Genomic DNA, 20296 nt, shown 5'->3' on the forward strand with positions numbered 1-20296 from the left:
CTGGGGGAATGGGAACAAAACAGAGAAGGACTGTGACATCAAAGCCTCCAGAAGCGCCAGCCCGAGCAGTTTGGACATCAGGGACAAACAGACTGCCAGAAGGAAGCAGGCTCTGGGGAAGGAGATTTATTTGCTCTGTGGCTCTGCGGCGTGAGACGCCAGGACACAGGCGAAGCCCTCCCATGGCCTGCAGCTGCTCAGGAGCAGGGCAGCCTGGATGCCAGGCTGGATGGAGGGAGAAGCAACAGCAGCCGGTGATATTGGTCCCCAAGGGAGGGGTGAGCCAGTGCCTTCCTGCCACAGGGCAGTCACACGATGCCATCGAAGCCCTGAAGGCCACACTTCTTGCCAGCCACCTGGCAGCCAAACCTCAGTGCCTCCTGCATGCTCTTTCCTGGAGAGAGGGACAAGTAGCTGGATCAGCCTGGCCTTCTGGGTTGGGCCGGGCCCCAGCCTTGTGCCTCCTGTGGTGGTACTCACCCTGGGACAGGCTGAAGATGACCGAGGCATTGAAGGTGTCTCCGGCCCCCAGAGTATCCACGACCCGGGGTGGCGGGAAGGCATCTGAGTGGAGCAGCTGTCCGTCAGGGCCCAGGGCATCGGCGCCCTTCTCAGCCCAGGCACAGATGAGCACAGCCCTGCAAGGCCATCTGTCAGATGGGCGTCAGCTCACCCCTGACCCCAGGTCTCACTCCCCCTCCCCAGGGCAGACCCTGGAGGCTCACTCACTCCTACTCCTAAGGCCTCTTCCTTCCCGGATTCCCCGCTCACCCTTTCCTCACTCGACTGTACAGGCCCCTCAGGGCCTCCACTGATGACTGGAACCCCAAGTGCTTGGCCACATCTTTGCTGACAAACACCTGTGGACAGTGGAAGAGAGGCTGACGATCACCCTAACTCTGGTCACAGCTTAGTCACTCACCACCAGCAGCCTACCATTGCCCATATTATAACCCTGATCCTCCAACATGGCTACCCCAACCCTTAAGATAGCATTGCGCTGCCCCACAGGGACAAGTTTTCATATTTGCTCAAGATATGCCAAAAAACAGCCCTGCAAATTGAGATACACAGGCCCTGATCTATTTGTTCTACAATTGATGAATTTCCTCCCAATTGAAAACCCCAAACGAGCCTTGAGCGCCATCTTGGGGTGAAATCTATCACTGCCAAGTTAAACCACCAACTCTCAGGAGCATTTTTGGTTTTGTTTTTCTCATAATAGTATGTCCAGGTCTGGTTTTTTCATCTGAAAAACAAAGTGGTAGGGCCTCAAAAGCTTCCTCAATACCAGCTACACATTAGAATCGTCAGAGACAGCCTTTTTTTTTTTTAAAGGAAGTAAAGAAAATGCCTGACCAGGTAGTGCCGTAGTGGATAGAGCATTGTCCTGGGACTCTGAGGACCCAGGTTCAAAACCCCGAGGTTGCCCGGCTGAATGCAGGCTCTCCAGCTTGAGAGCAGGGCTGCCGGCTTGAGCATGGGATCATATACATGACCCTATGGTTGCTGGCTTGAGCCCAAGGTCACTGGCTTGAGCAAAGGGTCACTGGCTCAGCTGGAGCCTCCCTGCCCCCCTATTAAGGCACATATGAGAAAGAACAACTAGGATGCCTCAACTATGAGTTGGTGCTTCTAATCTCTCTCTCAAAAAAAACAAACAAAAAACAGGCCCTGGCCGGTTGGTTCAGTGGTAGAGCGTTGGCCTGGAGTGCAGAAGTCCCGGGTTCGATTCCCAGCCAGGGCACAAAGGAGAAGCGCCCATCTGCTTCTCCACCCCTCTCCCTCTCCTTCCTCTCTGTCTCTCTCTTCCCCTCCCGCAGCCAAGGCTCCATTGGAGCAAAGTTGGCCCGGGCACTGAGGATGGCTCCATGGCCTCTGCCTCAGGCGCTAGAATGGCTCTGGTTGCAATAGAACGACGCCCCAGATGAGCAGAGCATCACCCCCTGGTGGGCATGCCGGCTGGATCCTGGTTGGGCGCATGCAGGAGTCTGTCTGACTGCATTCTCGTTTCCAACTTCAGAAAAATACAAAAACAAACAAACAAAAAAACCCAAAAAACAAACAAACAAAAAAACACACTTTAGCCCAGGCTCCACCCCTGCCAATCAGAGAACAGGGGTAGGGCTCAGTCACCCATATCTTTTCACTTGCAGTGAAGGTTGAGGACCAACCAGCTTCCACAATGAGGCTAAAATTGTCAACCAGATTCCATTTACGTCTCTCCCTGCTCAAATTCACCCTGTGCAAGTCCCCTTCCCAATCTCCTTCACCCACAACCTGTTACCCACCCCAAGTTGAAAGACACATTGAAGAGAAAACGACCGAACAGGCCCAGGAGAAGATGCTTCCACGAAGGACTAGCCTATGGCTGGCTGTCTTCACCCTGTCCAAGCCATTTGGCTACCCTCATACCTATGCAACCACTGGAGTACATGAACCTTCCTTGGCTACTTCCTATGCCTACACCAGAGCCCAAAGCTGGGGGTTGGCCTCTCTTTGCTTGGTTCACCTCTAGCCAACACCACTAAGCCATGAGCAGCTAGCCATTCTAGGCAGACGAGGCAAGACAAGGACATGTTCAGGCTCCTGTTAAGAACCAACTTAGCTGGATGTGGCAAGGAGAAGCTGCATGGGACGCTCACCACATCTCCATAGCCAAACAGCTGGAACAGCTCCTCTCGCGGCTTCTCCACCTCCACGGACACCCAGATCTTCTGCCCTGGAGGCTGCTGGGCATTGTGCTGTTCTATCCGCTGCAGCATCTTCACTTGCTCCGATGCATTTCGACCCTGCGGCAGGGCAGAGCAGCTCAGGACCAGCTGGGAAGTGCCCAGCCAATCTGGCTCATTCTTCCCTCCCTGTTGAAACTGAGTGGTGGGGTAGAGGTAATGGGGGAGGCTGGGCTGGAACTCCATCCTCAATCTCAATATTCTAGAGCTTATCATAGACCTTAGCGGCCTTACTGACCAGCCTCCCATTTAATAGATGAGGAGACTAAAGAATAAAAGAGACTTTTCTAAGGACCCACAATAAATTAAATGATATGGCTAGGATTAGAACTCAGGATTTACTAGGGTTTCCTCCCACTCAGACTCCAAAACTTCTCTTGCAACGGATATTCTAGCTCCCTTTATTTGGCAGCTGGTTCAAGCCCTGCCATTCCTGCCTTCCCAGAGGTAATGGCCAGTCCTCCTGCAGCCAGGCTTCCACCAGTGTGGACGAGGTAGGGCAGCCTGTAACACAGAAAGCACGGGACTGTCTCATGGGTGCTTGTCTGCATCCTGCTATGTGACCTTGAGTAAGTCACCCAATCTTTGTGGGTCTTGGCTTTCTACTTGAAAATATAAAATAGAACGTAAAAGGGGGCAGAGGTCAGGGGGCGGGGGAGGCAGAATTATTGATCTCTAAGGCACTTCATGGTTCAAAGAGACCAAGAAGGAGGCAAAACACGAGGAGGGGCTGGCAGGTTGAGCCATTTGAAACAAAGGTAGGGCAGGGCTTGCCTCAATGTGGATCCACTTAAACCGAGTCAGATCAACCTTCTCAAAGTCCAGAGCAGAGACATCTGGCAGGTTCCTAAGTCACAAGACAGAAAGGATAGAGAAAAAGTGGCATGGTAAAGTTGGCTAGAGCCAGGATCTCCAACGGGCTGCTAGGGTCCTTATGCCTGGCGCTGACTGCAGCGTAGCAGGAAGCTGGGTCTACAGCACACACTTCTGAGGTTGGGTTCTGGGTCAGACCCTGTCCCAAGCTAAATTCACAATCATTCCTTGCCCTACCTGGCTCCATCCAGATGGGGGACTGGAGTTTGCTAGGGTGCCCTTTCTATGTCTGAGACTGTGATATTATGAAAATCAGTTGCAGCATGTGTCAAGGAGCCAGTTCTGTGTACTTCGGAGACCACATCTCCCAGAATGCCCTGAGAGCACCAAAGACTACAATTCCCAGAATCCCCCTTACTCACAGCCTCATAGGCCTGCTGCAGTTGGTTGGAGGTAATATATGTATGGATATGCCTGGACTGAGGCCAGCAGGCAATAAACATTTCTCCTCAGAGAGCTTCACCCCAGAGCTCTTCTGCCTAAATTTTCTGTGGATACTCATGTAGTATCCCTTGATGAAAGTAGCTACAGATTTTTGCTTAATGGGCAGATGACTATTATTGCCCAATGTGAATGCTGCCACTAGCATGTATACCCACCCACTTATTCATTGGGACACATAGAGCCCAGGGACCACTGGCTATGAAGTTTGTCCTAGGTCCTCTCCCCCAGATCTAGTGGTCATGCTGGGCAGTAGGGAAGGCCCGGACCCCAGGGAAGCTGAGTTTGGGCCGTGTCAGCCCTAACATAGTACCTGGCACATACTAGATTCTCATTGTACAAAACCTCTGAGATTCTTCAAGAGGGAATCTGGGGAAGATGAGAAGGGTCTGAGCTCACAGGGCCTCTCCCCAGTAGTTTGGAGCCTAAAGGGGCCCAACCCTGTAATTTAGCACTACATCAGATGGCCCTGACCTGCTGACCCAGTGTGCCCCCTGTATCAATGGCATGAATGGTGTGTGGTCTGGCTTCATCATGCTGGGACCTTTGCAGGGCCTTGTCCCTTTTGAACACTGAACCCCAGCTCCTGGTGCCATGCTGCAGGCTGGCAGCTCTGAGGCTGACCCTAGAAAGCCCATTGGGTCCCCCTCAGGGCTTAAGAAGGTTTGAATCACATCTTCCAACTCTTTATCCTTAGAACAATTTCCCCACACTCCAACCCAGGCTGCTGATTGACTAATTACAGAGAAATCACATCATAAATTACACTTTGTACAGGCCCACCTGCTTGCCTGTTTTTGGTATTGACCAAGGCCAAGTTGCCAGGCTGAGCAAAGCCCGTCCCTTCCCACCTTACTTCTCCCCTAATTGAAAACAATTCGTAAATCACTCAGCAGTTCGGCATAGGGACAATTTCTGGTACAGAGAGAGAGGCCACAGAAGGTGGGCAATTGGGATGCCCATGGTGGCACACAAGAGAACTGATTGGTGCGTGTGGCAGGGTGAGGCTAGGGACCCTTACGTGTCATAGAGCACAATGGTACGGGAGCCATTGGAGCTGTTGACGATGCAGCAAGAGCACGGGGTCTCCCCCTTGCTCTGCCAGGCCACCTGAGACACGTCCACACCCCGCTGTCTGAAGTCAGCCACCAGGAAACTTGGGGTGGAGCCAGAGCCAAAGGAAGGGCAAGGAGACAAAAATGAGAGCCTACAAGTGGCCTGGACCTTCCATAGGGTTGGGGAGGGGAGCTGGAGCACACGGGTGCTGAGTGCCCATCTTCCAAGAAAAGAAGGGTCCTGTTCTGTGAGTTCAGTGATGGCGGCGGCAGCTGGCAAGGTGCAGGCAGGCATACAAACCTGTAGGCATGTAGGATGGTGCGGCTACCACTGGCCTCGTTGACGATGACTGTGGAGATGGGGACGGAGCCTGTGGTCTGAAAGACCGTGTAGCGTAGGTCCACAGAATAACGGCGGAGGTCATCCAGGACAAAACTGCCAGGGTGGAGTAACCCGGGGAGGTGCAGTTCAACAGGTTTGGGGACTGGAAGGGCCACTAGGGACCCTGGATGCAGGCAGAGGGGGTTAGGGGGAACTAGAAATCACCGGCTATCACAGGCTGAGCAAGGAGGCAGGAGAGGCAGGGACGCATAGGCTGGAGCTCAGAGAGAAAAACACTAACGAACATTCTTTTAGGTCCTGACACAAAGCAAACTCCAACCCTGACACTGTCCTTCAGTCTGACTCAAGCTGGAAAGGATTTGCTCACATTTGTAAAGCTGGGCGGGGGTGGGGGGGCATAGATTTGGGGCTGACAGTATGTGCCCTGTTTGAAACAAGCAGGTGAGGGCACTGTGGCCTGTGTCATGCACAGCCCAGGTAGAATTAATAATTACCAAGGTGATACTTTGCCCCAGCTGCCCTCTGTACATTCATCCCATGGCAGCCTTCTCTCCCGAGTCCCTTCCAGCCCGACAGTGAGCCCTCTCGTTCTCCACCTGCCTCCACTGTGCCCGGCCGGGAAGTGGCGCTGCCTTGGTGGGCCTGCTCAGTGCTTGGTGGCCTGTCCTCCTGCAGCGAGGTGGACCCTCCTGGGCAGTAAGCTGGCTCCCCCCACCTGATGCCACACAGTTCGGGCCTGATTCAGGACTCCTGCCCAGAATCCCCTCGGGTCAGAGTGAGTTGGGGGACAATCCCTCAGGAAAACAGAAGGCCAGCCTTCTCCTTCCTCCTTCCTGGACCTCTCTGGAAATGCAGTGTCCTGTGCCTAAGAGCTGGCACTTATGCCAGTCATCCAGCCATCACCTGGCTTTTCTCACTATGCCTGGACCCCATATATGGCAACACCAAAGCTGGACAATACAGATTTGTGTCAAGGTGAGATGAGAATGTGGGGGGAGACAGAAGGCAGCGGGAACAGAGGAAGACCAACCTTGAGAGGGACTGACTCAGGGAAGGAGGCCACAGGAGCTGAGCGGGGCTGTTGAGGGCAGGACACTGTGTATATCACTCATTTGTAGGGTCGCCAGGAGTTAGAGCTGACTCAATGGTGTATAACACACACACACCAAGTTAGGACATTGGTCCATGTCTTAAACTGCAAGGATCCTTCAAATAGTAGCTTCGCCACAACATAGAGAATATGGTTTCATCTTCCAAGTAACATTTTGTACCCACAATGCCTGGCACATGGTAGGTGCTCATTAAAAGTTTGTTGAACACATGTGGAGAATTCGGAATGGCCCACCCATCAGCATGATGGCTACTTAAAGGGGGGTCCACTATCCCTAAGCACAAGCCAGTCTTCCTCCAGCTGGGAGGGAAGACAGCTGTGGACGAAGATTAATAAGCGACCATCTGTTGGCTCCAGGTCCCTCTGTCCCACCTCACAGGGCAGGCTCTCGCCCCAATTCACTTCACGCAAGTTCATCAAGGAAGGGTGTCTGGCTGTGGCTCAGGGGGCTGGGCTCTTGCAGCAGGCTCCCCTAAACCGGGGTTCAAAGGGCTGCACTTCACAGGCCAACAACTTGGAGCCTGCCCCAGTGCCCACAGTGGGCAAAGTGTGGGCCTCACCTCCCGATAAGTGCTTGCTGAGTCGGCAGTGCTAGGGGTCAAAGGGTTCTTGGGTCCCTGCAGCAGCCAACATGAAGAGCACGTGGGCCACATATGGGCTGCAGCCTCACAATGAGCGGGAGGCAGGGTCTGGGCCCAGCTTTAGCATGAGGCTCCGGGGTGTCCTTGGCCAGGGTGATCTTGTTGCTTCAGGAACAATAGGGACATGAGCACTGGTCCTGCCAACTCAACTGGGACAGAAAGTGTAAGCCTGGACCCTCAGACCATGAATGCTAGACATCCCTGAGGAAGGATGGGTACAACATGTCGCTAAGTGCCTTCTGCCTCAAGCACAGCCTGGATAAGAGATTTAAGAAGGGCAAAGTCACATCCACTGCCATCTGTTGGAAGCAAGGAAGGAGAAGTGGGGGAAGCTGAAGCGGACTCCAGGGAATCAGGCTGTGGAAGTGAAACCTTTAACAGGAGCAGCGTTAACATCTGAGCAGCAGATGAGCCATGCCAGGGAGCTCTGGGGTGCTGGGACTCCCCTCTGTCCCCTCCCACCCATTTCTGGGGGTCATAAACCATTTCTTATAGCCCAGCCGTTCAGGGTTAAGACTGAATTTTCCCTCCACCCTATGGGCAGGCCTCTCCTGCTCCCTCCCCAACTCACTCAGCAACATGGCCTGGGGCCAGCGAGCCCATGAAGGCACAGGGGGCTCCCAGCAGCGAGAGGACGGTGCAGGAGTTGGATGCATTGCCTCCACGCTGCCATCTCTGGGCCAAGCACCTGTAAAACACGAGGAGGGTCCCTGCAGCTCCAGCAGGCTCATCCTGGGATAAGCAGGACTGACCACAGGACCCTGGGGAGGGCCCACAGAATGTAAAGGCTAGAACTCCCTCAGAAAGCACCCAGGCTGGTCTTCTCATGTTCTACATGAGTACCTAAGGCTCAACAAAGCAAAGTGGCTTGCTGGGCTGAAGACCAGCATGGGCTAAATTCAAGTTCACAGTGATGAATTTCTATCTCCCACCTATCCCTAGGACATCAGGAAACCACTCACTCAGGTCCGTGACAACTTGAGGGCTCCACTCCCTCGGGGTTAGCTCCTCCTCCTGTTACAATATCTCCCCTCTGCCCCAAGGAGAGCTGCTGTTCCTGCGGCCTCCCGTCGAGAGCTGAGTGACTCCAAGTGCCACTTCCCAAAGGCATTAAATCTACCACCTGCTCCTGCCTTAGGAGAGCCGCTTCAATAATGACTCAGGTTAAACTGAGTAAGAAGGAAGTGAACCTGGACATTGTGATCATGTAAAAGGAGGGCGAGCTACCTTCTACGATGTCAAAAGTTTAAAAGATTATTGGGTGAGGACCAGTTTTTCCTTCATCTTTTTTGTTTATTTGTTTTCCTTTCTTAGCTTTATTGAAATATAACTGACATATAACATTTTGTAAGTTTAAGAAGCACAACATGATTTGGATGTACATACATACTGCGAAATGATCGCCACAATGAGGCTTGTTGACCCATCCATCACCTCCCATAGTTACCTTTTCTTTTTTTTCTCCATCTTTACTGAAAGTCTAACGGGAGGCAACTAACTCAAAATACACCTGTATGACTGCGCTGTCATCATCAACAATAGAAATGAAAACTTTTGCATACACAGTGAAAACACTTCAATGACTTCTCACTTGTGCTCCAATGACACTGTGAGATAAACAAGGCAGGCTGCTATTTCTATTCTCTCGGTTCCAAAAGAAGAAGAAGAACTGTGGCAGCTTACAATACGGGAAACAAGTACCAAAGAATCTCTAATCAAGGGAAATAAACGCGGCAGAACTTTTTGACAAAGGTTTATTTGTACACAAAACCTAACCCTGAACTTCCCTTCAGCTTTGGGGGAAAGGGACCACGATCTCATTTGAAAGAAGGATACTAATTTGTAAAGGGTCAAACGTTTCTCAAGCTATGAGCTTTAGAGAAATGATCATGCAGAGAAGAGAGGGAGAGCCTAGGGGGATCTGATTTGCTCAAAATCACACCAATAGTTAATGACAAAGGTGGTATCAGAATCCAGGTTTCCTGACTCCCAAACCACTGCAATGCACACTGTCAATTTGAATGGAAAGTTACTATAGTTAGGCCCCACCTCTGATGAGGTTTCAAAGAAAGGCTATATAGTTTTATTCTGTGGAAACCCTTCAAAGTCACACTGATACCCAACTTTATAAATTCATTTTAGAGAGTAGAGAGAGAGAAAGAGAAGGGGGGAAGAGCAGGAAGCATCAACTCTCATATGTTGACTAGGCAAGCCCAGGGTTTTGAACCGGTAACCTCAGCATTCCAGGTCTATGCTTTATCCACTGCGCCACCACAGGTCAGGCACCAACAGCCAACTTTATGTGCAGAAAGGCTCTGCTGGACATGAGGATGCTTTCTGGAAGGCTCTTCTTGGCCTGAACTTTGGGAGGCAGGGCCGTTCCTCAGAGTCTGGCCGAGGACCAGGTGGCAGCTCCTGAGAGTCCCCTGCTGCCTGTGGAGCCTGGGGAGCCTGGGACAGCTGGGGCTGAGAGGCTGGGAAGGACGGGTCCCCACTTGGGCTTGCTCATCTGGGAGACACACAGTCCAGGAGCTGGGCTTGGGGGGATGGGAACACGGGAGAGAGGCCCTCAGGACAGCCAAAGTGCCCTGCATGAGGAGCAGAGCCATGGATCTGGGGGAGGGGGCACACCCTGAAGGGCAGGGGGCACGGAGAACATGGAAGAGCTCTCTTCAGAGAGGTGCCTCACTTAGTGCCTGCCTTCAGAGCCAGCCCGTCAGGGTGGCAGGATCTCCTGTCCTCACCTCCATGGGGCTCCGGCCGTCATTGAAGGAGGCTGTGGGCTTTCCTCAGGACCACCACAGTCCTCAGTCCTGCGAGGCCCCGTGGCTCCTGAAGGTGCACTGTTCTCCCGAGAGAAAGCCCGGCTCCTCACCGTGCACGGTGTCCTGGGGCTGTCTTGTAGGTGGGCACACCTTGTGCTCTCTCCCACTGCCCCAGCACCCCTGGCAAAAGACTCTAACCTCTGACAAACAAAGCAGCCCAAAGCAAAGGGACAGTTCCACGAGATGGGCAGCAGCAGCGGGACAGGGAGCACAAGGGATGACAGAGGGCTGGGGCACGAGACTCGGAGTTCAGACGCTTGGGTTGTGATTATACTCTGCCACTCATTAACCACATGGTCTAACAAAAGTCATTTCATTTCTCTTCATCTTCCTCATCTATAAAGAAAGGATTTGGCTGATATTTACATTTTCCCCATGGGTTACCGTGAAGAAAGTGTGATAACGTGGTGACAGTGTTGGATGGGCCCAAAGCCTGGGGAATGCCTGGTCCTTCCCTCAATGAGCCTCACTTGGCTTATCAGTGCTGTAGGGTCTTGCTGAGCTCAGTCTTGAACTGGCTTGTTATCCAGTTCTTGGCTCAGAAGACCGATAGCCAAGGAGCAATTCTTCTCAGTATTCTAAACATTGGACTCCCCCAGAGAAAGCCCTGTGTTCTGCCCACAGAAATGCTTTCTTGGGATTACACTGTAATGGTATAGTTCTTATCTAGAGTAAATGTAAGAACCAACAAATGACAGCTTTCACCAGACAACTGAGAAGCATGTTACTCACTATGCTGCCTGCTGACTTGTAGAAAGGACTTCTGTTACACTCCTTTTGGAATTTAAGACCAGAGAAGTCTGTCCTGGCACATGAGTCAGCCCTATCCATAACCCATAACACCTCCAAAGTTCCCTCCAGTGCCAGCACAACCTGAAGTATAGTGAAGTTCAAATACCATGGCTTTAAATCATACATAGTTCTTATTGTAAGGTACCTTAATTTTTTTTTAAAAGAAATAAATTAGATATATATGTGGTAAATAAATTAGAAGTAAATACTGGTGAGAGGCAAGTGCCTAGGTCTTGTTTAAAAAACAAAACAAAACAAAAACTAGTCCTGCACCGTCCTAGCTGCGTGCCCCTGTATAAATCTCTTCATCTCTCAGAGTCTCAACTTGTTTATGGGAAAAACGGGGACAATCGTGTTTATGGGCAAAATGGGGATAATCACAGTCCCCGGGTTGAAGTGGGCATTGGCGAACACAATGCTATCCGAAGTCTGGGTCTCATTACTAAAGGGCTCCGATCTTCCCCCAGGTCCCATACAGAGGGCACGGAGCACCAGCTTCCGAGGCTGGCCTCTCATGCCCGCAGCCCTGTAGGCGGTCGCTGGGCACAAACGCGGGGCTGCAGCGGCCCCTGGGGTCTCCGAGGGGTCCGGGCGCCCCTACCTGGTGTCAGTGTCCTCCTCCGGGTACTTGTCCACCACATTGATGATGTCCAGCACCACTAGCCCCACACACAGGATGCGCTTCTCTTCCATGAGGCCGCTCCGGGAGCCGTTGCACGCTGGGCTGCAGGTGCTCTCCCAGGCTCTGGCTCTGACTCCGTGGGGGATCCTTTTCCCGCTTGCGGGGAGGCTGCCCTTGCTCCTCCTCGGAGCCTCGAGCTCCTCCTCCCGGGAGACGCCTGCAGCGGCGGGGGTGCAGTGCGCTGCAAAGAGCGCTGGAGGGCCCGTGCTCCCGATGCCCACCGACCCAAGCAGGCCTGGGAGCGCAGACCCCGAGGTCTTGGTCCACGGCCTCGCCTCAGCAAGTTGCGTGACACAGCAGATGGCAACGCCTTCCACTTATCGGCCTCAGTTTCCTCCTTTGTCAGACGGACTCGGAGTTAAAGCAAACCTCTCTAAAGCACGCCTAGGCAATCTCATGAATGCAAAAAGAAAATGCAGTGAAAGGGGACCCTTGCCCAGCCCTCTCCTGCACCAGCAGCTCCCACTCCACAGCCTAGACCCGCGGTTCGAGCCGGCCTCACAGATGCGGCCTGTCCCTGCAAGTCGAAGCACTGCTGCTCGGTCAGGCCCCCCCTAGCCCAGCCAATACCAGCCCAAGGCCCCGCCTCAGCCGCTGGGGCTGCAAGGTGAGCCGCGGCGGTCACGTGACGAGACGGCGCCCCGCGCCCTCTGGCGGACACGGGCGGAATGGGTGTGCCGGGTAAGAGGGTCCCGCTGGGGTTCTCAACCGCCCGCGCACTTAGTGGCGGACAGGTCCAGAGCAAGTGCTGGCAGTGCCCCCCGGTGCAGAGCCAAGGACCGGAGCCCCGTCCGGAACTCGGGGCTTCCCCATTCTGTCCCTATCGACCCCTCAACATACTGAAGCAGACGGTGTATATTGTTTTGTTCTGTTTTTTTATAAAAACCAAGTATCTTTATTCCTGAATAGTTTAGTATGGCGGTGGAGGGCGGAGCACCCTCGGAGAGCCCCGGAACCCAGGGAATTGGCCTCGAAGCCAGTTGGAGGAGCTTCTAGGGTGCTAGGTTCTGCTCCTCTGCAGTCGGGTCCTGCGACAGCGATCAGGCCAAAAGTATGGGCGAGGAGACTCCAGAGACCCCACCTGACGCGCTCCGTTCGCGGGGAGGAGGCTGCTCTGGGCGCCTTTGTCATAGCGGGTCTGGAGAGGGCACCTCGCCTGGGCTGGGGTACCGGGCTAGAGCCCAGTCCCGGGTGGGAAGCCCGCCACTCCCGATGGCTCTCCGGCTGGCACAGACACTTTGGGCCGGTCAGGCCCGGCCCTTTGTCTACGCCTGTTCTAGCTCCAGGTCCTCGTAGAGCAGGGCTCCACTGAAAATGGTGAGCGGCTCCTCCGAGTGCGCCAGCTGCCCCATGACCAGGTCGATGCAGACTGTATCTCCGGCCTGCAGCGGCAGGATGAGGCTGAAGACACCCAGGGCGCCGGGGCTGGGCTGGCTCTCGGCCACCGGTTTATTCTCCAGGCCCTCAGGCTCGTAGCCACCGGAGTCTATGCGGGCCACGCCCAAGTTGGAGCGGGACAGTACAGCCTCCACTTTTTCGTGTCGGTGCCCAGTCAGTACCGCACTCAGCAAGTAGCGCCCGGCCAGGGGCGCGGTGAACACGCCTGTGGGCAAGGATGGCAGTCAGGAGGAGAGACAGGTGGCAAGGGCCTTTGGGACCCAGAACTCCAGGACTAGAGAGTGACCTGCTGGGTCTTTTCACCTCGTTTCAACAAGAGTGTAAGTTCCAGGAGGGTCGGGGATTGGGTGTTTTGTTCATTACTGCATCCTCAGCACTCAAAACAATGCCTGGGCAAGGGAGAGTCCCCAATAAAGAGCTGTTGAATGAGTGACTGCTCCCCTCCCCACCCCAGTGGTCAGCCCAAGCTGTGGTGAGAATGAATAAATGAAAAAAGAAAGAATAGAACTCTCCCCAACTCAAGCATGAAGAGATTCACTTTGTCTAAAGAGGCAAAAATGAGAACATATCACTGCATAACCTCCCCACCGGTTCTCCCTGCCATTCTGCCCAGTGCCCCCAGCCAGTCCCCTAAGAAGCTTACCAGTCTCTGGATCATAGTAGTTCCCATCATTGAGCAGGACTCTGTCAAAGGGCACTGTGCCTGGTTCAGATCTGGGCAAACTCAAGGCAGCTGAAAAGGCTACCCGGGGCACAGGCGCTGCTGGTGCCCCCTCCACTCCTGGGTGGGAGTAGGGTGGGTGTCAGAGTAGATGCTCAGTACTGAGTTGCCCCCTTCCCCTTTGGAGTCCTACCCCCAGGACTGCCTGAGACCTACCATCCTCCAACCCCTAATTCAGTTCCCCTCCCTCCAGCATCAAATGAAAACTTACCCTGTTCACCTTGGGGACCTGTGAGAGGAGGAAAGGGAACAGTGAGAGGTAGAGCAGCTCTCACTGAGTCACTCGGCAAACATCTGCTGAGTCTGTCTAGCTGTGCTAGGTGCTATGCAGACTTCAAAGTAGGAATGGGAGTACCATGAGAAGGAACAGGTCCACGCTCTTCAACTGCTGGGCCTATCCCCTTAGCCCCCAGCCTTTAACACCTGACACAACCGCTGCAGGCTCAACCTTGCTCTTCAATACAGCACTGGGGCCACCCTATCACATTAGCCAACACAGTAACTGTTCCAGCTGCCAGTCATTTTCCTAATCACTATCAGCTATCTAGGACCCCCAATTCCTTGCCCCTTTCCTTCCTTCCTTGTCAATTTCAGAGGGAAATGTCAAGCCTGGCACTGCCCAGAATGGTGGTAACCCTGGCTGGGGCATGGATCTCAGCCTACCTACCTGGTGGCCCGATGGGCCCCTCTTGTCCATCCCTGCCTGAAGGTCCTGGAGGTCCAGCAGGGCCTGGGGGTCCCTGTGCCCCAGGAGGCCCTGGGGGCCCAGCCTCGCCTGCAGGCCCTACAGTGACAGAAGTTTGGTGAAGGAGAGCTGTAAAAGGAGTTTCCAAAGAACGAAGAGGGTAAAGCCTGCTGTACAGGCTGATGGGATCCCTGGCTGGATCCCTGGCTTCCACCCACAGCCCTGTTTGAGCCATTGGGGGAGGACAGGGAGCGGGAACCTTGGGTCCTCTCTGTGGATAAATCAACCCTTGGGACAGTGACAGGACAGTGATGGGTCTGCAACTCATGTGGGGGAGAGCAAGGGAAAAGTAGATGGGCTGCTGTGAGCGGCGGAGAAAGGACTTGAAAGGGGTTCTCCCCACAGACGCCCCACCCCAGACCTCCCTCCTCTTGCCCCCTTACCAGTGAGGTCCCTCAGGCCAAGCTGGTAAAGCTGGTCCTCCAAGAGCAGCAGTGAGCTGTTCAGGGCACTGAGCCGCCTGCCCAGACCCGCCTGCCCCCCCAGCAGCTTCTCCAGCAGGGCTGCCTGCGTCTGGCTGGTGCTGTTGGTTTCCCGTAGCCCGGCCCAGAGACCGGCTACGTGTCTGGATAGGCCTTCGCGTAGGCCCTGCAGTCCCCCGGCCACCGTGTCCAACCGCTCACAGACTCCCTCCAGACGGCCCAATCGCCCCTCGAGGCTGGGGCACTGGCCGGCCTGTGTCTGTCCCTCCTCCAGGCCTCGGAAGCGTTCCTCACTCTCCATTACATGCTCTGTGGCCTCCTGCTGCAGCCTGTTAATCTCAGAGATGATGCGGTCCTTGGTTGCTCCCAGGTCAGCCAGATCAGAGCCCTGGCCCTCCACGGTGGTCTGGAGCTCGTGCAGCGAGTCATTGAGGGAGCTGAAGGTGAGAATGACTTCGGAGAGCTCTCCTTGCAGGGCCTGTAGGGCTGAGCCCGAGCTGCCCCCGAACACACTGAAGCCATCCAGAGGCCCACGGCTTGGCCCCCCGACCCCTGGGCCAGCCCCAGGGCCCCGTGGAGGCAGCAGGGGACAGGAGCAGCGCTCCACACCATCCCGAAGGCGGCCCAGCTCCTCCTGGACACCGCCGCAGGCCCCGCAGCTCTCGTCCCCACGAGTCTGCAGCAGACCCTCCAGTTGGCCTAGCCGTGCAGCTGTGAGATTCAGCTGAAGTGTGAACTCCGCAGCTGCCTCATCCTGAGCATCAACACGGCCCTGGAGCTGGCCTACGGCACCTTGCAGTCCCTCCAGTGTAGCCTTCTGGGCCTCCCCAGCTGCTCCCACCTTGTGCAAGCCTGAGATCACCAGCCGCAACTGTCCCTCGCTGTCCTGCACCCTGCGCTCCAAGGCACTGAGGACCTCCCTAACCTGGGAGTCCTTCTCCCCTAGCGCCCCAGAGCAGAGCTGCCCGCATGCCTGCACAGCCTCTGCCACCTGCTCTTCCAGCAGGTCCAGCCGCCCACCCAGCTCCCCGCTCACATTGGCCAGCCGCCCCTCCAGCTTCTCTAGCCGACCCCGGGCAGCCGGCAGCCAGTGGCTCAGTCCCCCGGGACGCCCAGGCCAGCCCTCCCCCTGCTCCTGCGTGGGACCCAGGGTAGAGTTGAAGCGGTCCTCCAGGTGGGAGAGGCGGGAGGCTAAGCTAGAGTAGCCGGGAGGATGGCCCCCCTGCCCCGCTGCACCTTCCAGCTCAGTGCCTCTTCGCCCACTCAGCACTGTCACTGAACCCGCCACAACCTCCAGCCTCTGCTCCAGCTCTGCCAGCCGCCGGCCCAGCTCTGGGGGACAGCATTCCTGGGGAGGCCTGCGGCCCACAGCCTGCCCAGCGAGCTGCCGCTGCCGCTCCTCCACAGAGGCCAGCAGCTTCTCCAGTCCTCGCAGCCGCTCCCTGTCCTCCTGCTGCTGCCGGCGGAAGCCATCCAGCCCCGCCAGGCACACAGAGCAGGATTCCTGCAGCCGCTGCTCCAGCTGCCGCAGCAGCTCCTCGCTGGGGCCAGGTAGGGCTGGGGCAGGGTCCAGGGCTCTGCCACCGCTGCTGCCACCACCACCGTGATGGTTGTTGAGATGGCCCAGCTCCTGGTCGTGGGTGGAGACGCGGTTGTCCAGGAGCTGCAGCTGCTGCTGGATCTCGTTGAGGGTTTCGTGCACACCAGGGCGGGCAGCTGCATCCGCAGGCTGCTGCCTCCCATTAAAGGCCGTCTCCACCGCCCTCTGGACATCTTCTGCCAGGCGCCCACTTAGTCCCTGCAGGACACCCCGAAGGCCCTGCAGCTCCTTTGTCAGGCTCTGTACCTGCTCCTCCAGCTGCTGCACCTTCTCTGACTCCCCAGGACCTGGCGGAGAGGGGAAGACGTAGGGCAGAGGGGCCGACCTCAGTGCTCAGATCCTACCTCCTGGGTCCTGCTTCCCAGCTCCCAACAGGAAGTCAGAGGCCCTAGTGATTGATTCAGCCACCCCTTAGCTGGGTGATTTGAGCAAGGAGAGACAGAAGGAAACCTTCATTCACTGAATGCCTCTAGGCCATCTGTTTGACCACCAAACCCACGTCCTTTTCACGGTCCAGGGGCCTCTTAACTTTTATGGAATGGAAACTGTTTCCTCATCATGAAATAGGTATAACACTATGTCGCTCCCTCAGGGCAAGTGAAGTGGGAATGTGTGAGAGGCCCTGTGGCCTGCATGACAGTGACTATTCCTAGGCAGTACTTCTCCACAACACCACAGGGGACAAACAAGGTTCTGTGGCAAGCTTGTGGGGGCCTGTGGGTGGGGAGAGAGTCAGCCAGAAGTTCCTGTTTCCATAATTACAACAAGGCATTCTCCCTGGCAGGCAAACACAGCACATCCGCAGAACCCAGCACACAAGGGAAAGCAACAGGGACTGCTGCATTCTGGGACTTGCAGTCTCCAGAGGCCACCAAGGGGCCTGGGACCTGTAGTTGACTGCAGTGCATGCTAGGACTTGTAGTCTCGACTGTCTATCCCTTTGAACCAAGATTCTCCAAGGAGTTCCCACTTCTTACAGCTGTTCCCAACTAGGAAGTATCTTGGCCACATGTGGCTGTGCATAAGCACATTCACTTTCTCTCCCTCCTTTTTTTCTGGTCCCTCTCAATTGCTCTCCATCTCTGTCTGGCATGCACGCGTACAAGCGCGCGCACGCACACGTATGCACACACATGGAAAGGGAATCTCAGATCTCATTAACTCTTTTCTGTCCCTTTTTTTCTGACTTGGAGCATGAGGCTTTCCCTCAACAGCCTGGCCCCACAGTTTCTGCCCAGCACTATCAGCCCACTTCTCTTCCAGGGCCCCCATACTCACCTTCCCCCCCTAGTCCACTCAGGTGGCTGCCTGCACTGGAGCCAGAGAGGTTGGGGCGGCTGGGCCGGGGCCGGGGCCGGGGTGTGGTGGGGGCGGGGCCCAGCGCTGGGGCAGGGCTCTCAGCGCAGTCATCGCCCCCGTAACCCTGACAGCACCTCCACTCCATATCTGTCACCGTTTTGTAGGCCACGCGGTAGCGAGGACGGAGGAAGCTGCGGTACCTGGGAGAGGCAGAGAAAAGTCTCTTTACCCTCCCGGCATGGCCAGTGACCATGGCCCCTGTCTGCAGAGATGGGCAAGGCCTGTCTCTCAGACTGGGTCCCCCTTACCATTCGCCATGTGGTCTTGCTCAGCTGACAGCTGTCAGCTTGTTGGACAAGGGCCAAATTCCTATGTTTCCTCCCCTTGTCCTGTGCTGGAACCCTGAACTTCTCCCCTTGAGCATGGCCCAGGTCAGGGAAAGTAGTTAGGGCTGGCAGGGTAGGTTAGTTAAGTGTGCCCCTAGTTAAGTATCCAAACAGCCAAACTGTTGCCTCAACATCTCCTCAAAACAGCTCTGACCGAAGCCCCTGGCCCGGACCTTTGCTACTTGCTTTGTACAAATACCCTGCGTTGGCCTCCCACCTGCTGCCCTAGCCCAGCCCCCACCAAGTACCCCTTCCCCAGCACTGGGGCTCACATGATGCTGCGGGGACACTGGGGCTGGCCCCAGGCACAGGGCTGGTAGTCGGGCTTGACAACGGTCTCCACACCATCCTCAAGGACACAGCTCACTGTCCGAGTCACCACGTAGGCACACCAGTTCCTGCAGGCACAATCCCACCTAAGCCCAAAAGCGAGAGCCATACACCCCAGAGGACAGCCCAGGGGTTACCAGAGGGGCTGAGGAAGAGTCAAAGGATGAAGGGCCCCTGGGGACCTGTGCAAGCACAGACTTGGCAGGGGCAGCTCCCCCCACGTCTTCCTGTGTGGCCAGTGTTGATAAAGACTTTTCAAGACAAGAGAGGAGGCACAGAATGGAAAACCACAACTGTGAGAAGTTGGTCCTCGTGGCTGGGGAGGGGAGTCCTGGGGAGCCTCTGAATTCACCCATTCATTCATGTCCCTTTTCTGTCTGTCTCCAGCTTGGCGTGGCCTATGTGAGCTGGCTGGCTGGGGCCCTCTGGTGATTCCCTGGATGCTGGCTTCCACCCACCCCTCAGGGGAGAGGATCGAGCAGGCAGGGGTCCAGTTCAGGGTTAAGGAGAGAATAAGCCATTGATGAGCCCTGTCCCCCATGGGGTTAGCAGTTCTACACTCTTGGCCCCATTCATGCTGGCCTCTAATCTGTGACCGGCTGGACTGCTGAAAGGAGCAGAGCAAAAGTGGTGTCAGAATCGTGGACTACTGCCCTGGCTAGGTAGCTCGGTAGCTCAGTTGGTTAGAGCATTGTCTTAACATGCCAAGGTTGCAGGTTCGATCCCCAGTTAGAAAATATACAAGAGTCAACCAATGAACGCATAAATAAGTGGAACACAAATCGATTTTTGTTTCTCTCTCTTTCTCTCTTTCTCTCTCTCTCCCTAAAGTCAACCAATGAATAAAAAAGAATCATGGATTACTTGATAGGCTGAGGAAGCCCTAGAAAGGGATTAAAGGTAAAGGAATGAACGGTCTGCCTAGTACGTGCTGGAGGATTCCAGGCTGGTACGCAGCTGGCAGGAAAGTCTGGCCCATGCCCCTCAGGGTAGTGACATGGGAGCTGATCTCCCTGAGGTTAGACTAGGGGGACCTATCTATTCATGGGAACCAGGAAACCCAGCAGGAAGGGGGGCACACATGGAATGGATGGGCTTCTTCTCCCTCTATTCCTTACACTGGGGAGACAGCCCAGGAGAGGGTAGCCAAAGTGGGGGTCCCAATACCCACCTTCTAACCCACCCTCTCACCTACCTTCAGCCTTGGGCTGGGACCCTCTTCACCAGACACTTACCTGTGGCGGCTGGCAGGCCGAGGGGCGCTCTGGGCCTGGGGTCCCCCAGGGCTGAGGGCCCCACCATTCCCTGTGTAGAGGCTGTAACCACGAGGAGGGTAGCTAGCTGCCCCCACAGCTGTGGTCAGTAGGCAACAGAGGTAGCAGCTCCAGAGAGGCCTGGGGGCCATGGTGGGGCACTCCGCTGGGGCCCTCAGAGGCACATCCTGTATGACCACTGGCGCCTCTGCCTAGAAGGGGGATGCCCGCTGCTCCAAGGGTCAGGTCCTGTCCCCAGCTTCCTGGCCACTGCTCCCAGCCACACACCTCCTCCTTGGCCTCCTGGCCTGACCCCTCTCCCCCTCCTCTTTCCTCCTCAGGCTCCCGTCTGTCCCTCCCTCAGTTCCTGGTTCCTTCCGCTCTCCTCTTCTCCACCTCTGAGGGGAGTTTGTTCTCCGTGCCCCCGTCCTCCTGCGCCTGGTCCCTGCCCCTCTCAGATGCTGCTTCCCGGGCCTCCACCCCCTCGTCCCAGCTGGCTCTCTTTTGGTCTCCTTATAGGTTTTCCCCAATGACCGGATCCTAGGGTGACAGGACTTTACCCCTGTGGCTGTTCAGAGGCGCAAGAGTGGCTGTGTGGGGCGGGCCCTGGCCTCCTGCCTCTCTCTCTTGCTCACTCCCCTCCCTTC

The 20296-nt window shown here is 55.6% G+C and overlaps 2 protein-coding genes across 3 annotated transcripts; both read right to left on the reverse strand.

Annotated features, from left to right (window-relative positions):
• Positions 1-111: 111 nt before the first annotated feature.
• KHK (ketohexokinase) lies at positions 112-12053 on the reverse strand. 2 transcript variants are annotated; one of them, XM_066378681.1, is made up of 8 exons: positions 11415-12053; positions 7768-7884; positions 5403-5537; positions 3507-3579; positions 2646-2792; positions 772-860; positions 481-638; positions 112-394 (listed from the first exon to the last, which is right to left on the reverse strand). In XM_066378681.1, the coding sequence occupies exons 1-8, from the start codon at positions 11504-11506 to the stop codon at positions 309-311; spliced, it is 897 nt and encodes a 298-aa protein (XP_066234778.1). In that variant the 5' UTR covers positions 11507-12053; the 3' UTR covers positions 112-308. The 2 variants fall into 2 exon arrangements, with proteins under 2 accessions (XP_066234778.1, XP_066234777.1); XM_066378680.1 differs by lacking the exon at positions 5403-5537 and adding an exon at positions 5068-5202 and having other exon boundaries at positions 11415-12047.
• A 306-nt stretch (positions 12054-12359) lies between these two features.
• On the reverse strand, positions 12360-20232 carry EMILIN1 (elastin microfibril interfacer 1). The gene is made up of 8 exons (XM_066378686.1): positions 19632-20232; positions 18339-18464; positions 17660-17880; positions 14743-16668; positions 14282-14398; positions 13826-13843; positions 13537-13674; positions 12360-13098 (listed from the first exon to the last, which is right to left on the reverse strand). The coding sequence occupies exons 1-8, from the start codon at positions 19799-19801 to the stop codon at positions 12761-12763; spliced, it is 3054 nt and encodes a 1017-aa protein (XP_066234783.1). The 5' UTR covers positions 19802-20232; the 3' UTR covers positions 12360-12760.
• Between the last annotated feature and the right edge of the window lie 64 nt (positions 20233-20296).

This window comes from Saccopteryx leptura, chromosome 3 (assembly GCF_036850995.1).
Source record: "Saccopteryx leptura isolate mSacLep1 chromosome 3, mSacLep1_pri_phased_curated, whole genome shotgun sequence".
Classification (NCBI taxonomy): Eukaryota; Metazoa; Chordata; class Mammalia; order Chiroptera; family Emballonuridae; genus Saccopteryx; species Saccopteryx leptura.